Below are 6921 nucleotides of genomic sequence, written 5' to 3' on the forward strand. Positions count from 1 at the left end.
CCATAGACATATTATAAGATAGACCCAGCATCCATATACCTTTCTACAGTATATGCTGGGTTTGGCAGAACGGTGCGAGAGGCAAAATATCGGGGTAACCTATCCTTCTCTGCGCGCGCATCTTGACAGAATCAGAATGGCTGACTACGTCGTCGTAAGAGTCGTCTGTATTCTTTGCACCTATTATTAATAATTGTATTTGTTGTATCACTTTATTTCTTCAGTAATATTATTTGTATCAATAAATTATAATAATTAAGATGTATAAAACCAATAAATGTGTTACGCGTATTGTACATAGGTTAAAATGTTTTACTTACATGTGAAAGGATATTTTTTCCTGTCCACCAGGTTTCTTTTGATATCCACATGCACTGCATGTTTTCATGATCAATTTTTTTTTACCAAAAAAAACGAATTTACCAAACAAACACAATTATAATGTTGGGCAAAGAATACTACGACGACGTAGTATCAGCCATTCTGATTCTGTCAAGATGCGCGCGCAGAGAAGGACAGGTTGCCCCGATATTTTGCCTTTCGCACCGTTCTGCCAAACCCCAGCATATACTATAGATGCTGGGTCTATCTTATATGTCTATGGTGTGTCTACCCTTTTTAATATGCATCAAAATATATATTACGTACTAGTTGCAACTAATTCACAATCAATAGAGGATCTTGAGGAAAAACAGCAGAGAACCGATTTGCAACAAAACACAATGTGATATATTTAAACAGTCATACAAAATGATGAAAGTTTGACGGTATAAGGATAAAATTGATTAGTTAAATTCGTACGAGAAAAGGTACATTATCGGCTCAAACTGTCCCTACAAATAGTCTCGAATATTCTCGCTGTATGAGCCTTCTCAATACTCGCGTACCAATTTCTTTCATCAATCGCCAATATGCTCTTTATGCCTGCGCATTGTCGCGCTTACAATTCATCTAGGCAACTATCACTAACGCGTGTAATCTATTTCGTAGTACTCGATACAATCCCTTCTAATAATCTTGATACAATACAATGTAATAATCTCGATACAATACAATCTAAAAATCTCAATACGATACAATCTAATAATTTCGCGCGGAACTCGTATCCTCCGTTTAAATTTCTAATCACTTCCAACCTCTCTTCCGTCTCACCCAAACTCGAATCTCCACAATCAGAGTGTCTATCTTCTCTCCTTTAGACTCACACAAGCCTTCTCATTATCCGCGGTTCGGCCAAAATCCTTTTTCTATTAAGACTTTCTTCTTTCGCGGTTTGCGTACGACTACCCCTTATCTTTTCGGTTCGCTTCTTACTATCTCATCTCTCGGTACTCGTTCTCACGCTTGCGCCGTTGTGAGTTTCGCATCCTTTGTCTTCTCATACATTCGTAATCAGATACTCTCGTTTATTATAATCTCAATACATTCGTTCGAGTCTCTAAACGACCTATCCGCGATATCCTCGCGTATTATTCTCTCGCGTCAACAATCTTTATCTTCGTCTATCTATCTGTCTCGGTAACACTTATTATACATTGACTATCCCGAATTCTTTGCGTATTCTATTAATAACACGATCTCCTTCTAAATTCTCGAACATTCTTTTACATTACAATGTCCTTTCCACCTCGGTAAGTATAACATACATACATTCTTAAATCTTACAATATTTACTCAGTCTTGTCAACAATTCTCTTCAGGAATTCACGGTAAGTATTCGCCTTAACCAATTACTTTGATAACAATTAAATTACTCTATTAATTGATTTTACTCTTTCAGCTTTTCATGCTTTACAGGTTTCCCCTATAACAATTCTCATTATGCGCTCGCATAACTCACAATGCTATATCCCTCAATTCACACCCTATTATTTATTTAACTAATCTCGGGCATCCGCAATTCTACTCCGATCGGTGTAAAATTTAGCATACGCATTCTTCGTTCTATTATCCATCGATTTACCGAACGGATTGTCGATCGCTTTATTTTCACTAATTAACAATTACGGGGCATCGATGCTAATGCATCGATCCGCTCGATACTTGGTTTGTATACTCACTACCGTCCCTCCTTGAATTTTACCGAAGGCCTTCCACTCTCTTTGCGAAAACGTTACTTAACAAATTCGGGGCATCCATAATTATGCACCGATCTTCGCGATACTTCGTATGCATATTTGTACTGATGTCTACTTTAAACTGACCGAAGGAAAATTTTCTCTTAACAATAATGTTAATTAACTAATTCGGGGCATATGTATCCTTGCGCCGATCAACATAATACTCAATGTACAACTCAGTTGTACTGCTTGCTTGGATTTGACCGAAGGAAAATCCCACGCCATCAACAATTCAAATTAACTAAGTCGGGGCATACTTAATCATATAACTATTAATCTCATATTTGATATACGCACAGTCTGTTGGCCTTACTTTGACTTGACCGCAGGAGATTATTCTTTTATTCAGATTATTATTGAGCAGTCTTCGGGCATGCCCATCAATGCGCCAATCACTCTGATACTTGGTCTGCACATAGTCTGTATGTATGTATGTCGAACGTTTTTCGAGCGAGGTGTCGTAATCTTGCCGAGATTCATTCGGCCACATACTTGAAGGAAGCTTGAGCCACTCGGGGCCTTGCCACCACAGTGAGCTCTCCGCGAACGAGGAAGCGGTAACTCCGCGTGATGCTAGATCCGCGGGATTCTGATGAGTCGGAACATGATGCCACTTGGCATCAGGTATTAGAGTTTGCACATCGTTCACGCGATGCGCGACAAACGTTTTCCAGCGAGATGGAGATTGGCGTAGCCAAGCGAGAGTGACGGTTGAATCCGTCCAGCAATGACATGGAGTTGTCGAAAGTTCTAATGTCGTTCTGGCAAACGACATTGTTCGTGCTAAAAGCGCAGCAGCGCATAATTTGAGTCTTGGAATTGTCAATGGCTTAAGAGACGCGACTTCTGATTTTGCTATTAATAGCGAAACAGTAACTGATCCCATGAGCGAGATCACTTTAAGATATATGACAACGGCGTATGCGACGGACGATGCGTCAGCGAAGCCGTGAAGCTCACAGTGACTTGTGTCGGAACCGAAGGCAGTCCATCGTGGCAAAGAGATATTACGCAGTTGAATTAGCTGCGTGTGATAATTGTGCCATTTTTGCATGAGAGGGGGTGGAATTGGATCATCCCACGAACACTTAGTAGCCCACAATTGTTGCATGATAATTTTTGCAGTAATTATGACCGGAGCAAGCCACCCGAGCGGGTCAAATAATTTTGCTATAGTAGACAGAATTTTCCGTTTAGAATCTGGGATCGACGTGGTAACTTCGACTGAGAATTGAAATGTATCGGTTGCAGGGAGCCACGTGACGCCTAAGACTTTGAAACTTTCGTCGCTTTGCAGAATTTTGCCTTGACTGAGACTCTTTTCATTGACCGGTAGGTCGTTGAATAACGTAGGGCAGTTGCTTGCCCACTTACGGAGGAGGAATCCACCTTTTTGTAACAATGAAATTAATTGATTGCGGATTTGCCTTGCAAGCGGCTTATCATCCGCGCCGAAGATGCAATCATCTACATAGATTTGATTGCGTAAAACTGATTGAGCAAGAGGAAATTGAGCGCCTTCGTCTTGCGTCAATTGCTGAATCGTGCGAAGAGCGAGGTATGGAGCACACGCCATACCGTAAGTAACAGTAAGCAAGCGGTAGTCTTGCACCGCTTCGGATGATGAAGAGCGCCATAAGATGTGCTGATAGTCTTGATCGCGTGGATCGACTTGAATCTGCCTATACATTTTTGCGATATCGGCAGTGAAAACATAAACGATGTTGTCGCCATCGAAGAATTACCGAACGAAGGTCGGTTTGTAACTTAGGACCGATCATGAGATGATCGTTAAGTGAAGAGCCGTTCGATGTCGACTGAGATGCATTGAACACGACGCGCAACCGCGTGGTGCTGCTATGCTCGCGAATCACCGCATGATGCGGGATGTAAACTGATTGTGAAGCAGAGACGGGTTCGTCTACTTTCTTCATATGACCGAGATTTTCGTATTCCAGTAGGAACTCTCGATATTCGGATGCGATATCCCTTTTATTTTGAAGACGGCCTTCAAGCCGTGAAAGAAGTGATGAGGCGATGTGACGAGATTCGCCTATTGCAATCGGAGGATTGGCTTTGAACGGTAGCCGTACGACGTACCGTCCATTAGAGTCACGAGAATGAGTTGCTCGGAAATGTTCCTCACAACGTTGTTCCTCAGGAGTGAGGTATGATACTTGCGGAAGTTCTTCGACTTCCCAGAACTGACGAATTTCGTCATCGAGATTGTCGTGCAACGTGGTATGATTAACTGTCACGTTAGACATGTTTGAAGACGAACTCGTCGAAATCGGACCAGACATGATCCAGCCGAAAATGGAATTCTGAGCTGTTGGCTGATTAGAGGAACCTGAGCACAGGCCCGGTAACAGAACAGCACCGTATAGATCAGCGCCGATGATCATTTCGATCGGATCGGCACTTGAGGGCTGCGGATCAGCCCATGGCAGGCCGCTTAAATGAGCGAGAGAGATTTGATATGCTATTTTAGGCGGCGTGTATTTAGTCAGAGAGCGCATAATAATTGCGGTCGTTGAGTATGACGGACCCTTGCCGGTCTTAGATGATACCGAAATAAGAGCAGCATGTCGTGCGACGGATTGCGTTTCACCGATTCCGGTAACCGAGACAGCAACGCGTGTTCGCGATAACCGTAGCCGTTGAGCGAGATTTTCACTAATTAAACTAGTGACAGATCCTTGATCTAACAATGCGCGTATGACATCTGTGCGACCAGACGAAGAACACACCTGAATCCGCGCGGTAGCTAATAGAACACGAGATTTGTCAAATGTTGTTTTCGTAATTAAATGTGAAACGACGTTGTTTTCATTTGACGTATTCGTTTCGTTGGATTCAAGGGAATTCTCGGTCGCGCTTGATGTCGTCGCTTCGTGAAGCATCGTATGATGCCTTTGTTGGCATTGACGACAGTTATGTTTACTCGGACATGTGTTCGCGAAATGTCGAGCGCTTAAACAGTTGAGACATCGTTTAAATTTGACAATAAGATCGCGACGCTCGTTAACCTGTTTCTTCTTGAAATCAGGACATACTGACAAGAGATGATCTTGTTTACAAAGCGGACAATGAGCTCCGGTAGCGGTCGTCGTGTGACTTTGCACGGACGACTTGCTCGGTTTTGTTTTGACCGTACTGGTCGTTGGAATATTCTCGAACGCTCGAATTCGCGATGCGAGAAAGTTATGAAGATCCGTATACGACGGATATTCCGTTTTATCGCCTAAATGTAATTCCCATGCTTTACGCGTGGCTTTATTTAATTTTTGCACGACTAGATAGACGAGCAAATCGTCCCACCACTCAACTGGACGACCGAGATTTTTTAACGCTTGAATTGACATATTAGCTTTATCTCGAAGCGACATAAGATCCTGCGCGGAATCGGTATTAACGGCCGGTAGCGTATGAAGCGTATGAATATGTTCCGACACTAATCGACGTTTATCATCGTAACGCGCGAGCAGTACATTCCACGCGATTTTAAAATTAGCTTCGGTCAAAGGGAGATTACGCAACGCGTCGCGTGCTTCGTCCTTTAAACATGAATAAAGGTATTGCAAGCGCGTAACATTCGACAACTCGGCATGATCGATAATCATGGAGCGGAATTGATCGCGAAACGTTTCCCATTCCCGTAAATCGCCGGAGAATTTCGGCAAATTAATGCGCGGTAATGTAAGAGATTTTTCGGATTTCTGTGATTGACTCACGGATAACCCTGGACTTGATGGCGCTTGATCTGCTTCGAGAGAGGCGAGGGCGTCGGAGATGTAGTCCGATGCTGCGAGATAGGCGTCCTCCAATTCGATGTAGACATCCTCCTTGAAGTATTTCTCGGTATCCTTTTGTTCCTTGGTGGCGACTTTGAGCAGTTGTGCGTGCAGGAGCTCGCATCGAGCGTAAGTCTCCTTGAGAGTTTGAAGGCGATTCCGAACTATGCCGTACGTGTGATTTGCACGGCCGATCTTCTTAAAGTTTTCCAATGCGCGTGTGACAGAGCGCATAGCTAATCGCTGCTGCGATAGTAATTCTTCCATTATGATTTTGAGAGGTTTCCGTAACTTGGTATGCTCGAAACGGAAATCTTGCGATGTGCCACGTCACTTACGTTCACGAAAGTGAACGAAGAGTCACAATGTCCCTTGCTGTTTATCCGCCACGAATCCGGCTCAAAGGACCAGAATGTTCGATGTGGTGTGAATCGCTGTTTCGATCTCGACTGAGATCTCGAATGACGGAATGGATTAGTGGACTGGAAGGATGAGACCACTGAGCACTCCTCTTTTCACTTGTTGTAAGCAAGCTTTATTCACAGTAAACGCAGTGTTATTCGCGTGGCACGACGAGAGCGACGATTAACTGCTGTTAATACGCCGATACTCATCCACGACGGTAGCCGTGATGAGAAGAACAAAGTAACGAGTCGCGGTAGCGAACACGTAGAAAGAAAGCTGCTGCTTTCGTCGAGTAATTGAGAGCACGACTTGACACGGCAAGTACTGATTTGTGTCTGAGGGGAGAATCGCGCTGCGCGATTAGCGCGACGAATCGGCAGGACGACAGCGACATCGGTTTCCAAATATGCGGCTAAATTGTAGTAATGATATTCGCAAGACGGCGCGGTGAGTGCGACGAAAGATTCACGGACAGAATCGATGGATGGCGCAATCGATCCTTTATTCGGCTTTTGTAGCTCGAAACTTATCCTATTCCGGAACAAATGTAAAAATACCAACATTTTATGGTCCTCGTAAATCAAATCGAGCTATTTGGACAC

General features: G+C 43.5%; 1 protein-coding gene across 1 annotated transcript; it reads right to left on the reverse strand.

Annotated features, from left to right (window-relative positions):
- Window positions 1–2361: 2361 nt before the first annotated feature.
- LOC108776348 (uncharacterized) lies at window positions 2362–6181 on the reverse strand. Its single transcript, XM_018542949.1, has 2 exons — window positions 3866–6181; window positions 2362–3798 (listed from the first exon to the last, which is right to left on the reverse strand). The coding sequence occupies exons 1-2, from the start codon at window positions 6179–6181 to the stop codon at window positions 2362–2364; spliced, it is 3753 nt and encodes a 1250-aa protein (XP_018398451.1).
- Between the last annotated feature and the right edge of the window lie 740 nt (window positions 6182–6921).

The sequence above is a fragment of the Cyphomyrmex costatus genome, unplaced genomic scaffold (assembly GCF_001594065.2).
Source record: "Cyphomyrmex costatus isolate MS0001 unplaced genomic scaffold, Ccosl1.0 scaffold354, whole genome shotgun sequence".
Lineage (NCBI taxonomy): Eukaryota > Metazoa > Arthropoda > Insecta > Hymenoptera > Formicidae > Cyphomyrmex > Cyphomyrmex costatus.

Bases quoted from the DNA above. Each gene is read 5' to 3' on its own strand.
- LOC108776348 (XM_018542949.1), bottom strand. From the start codon at position 6,181: ATGGAAGAATTACTATCGCAGCAGCGATTAGCTATGCGCTCTGTCACA. The intron at 3,799-3,865 runs GTAATTCTTCGA...ATGTATAGGCAG, and splicing joins TACAAACCGACCTTCGTTCG to ATTCAAGTCGATCCACGCGA.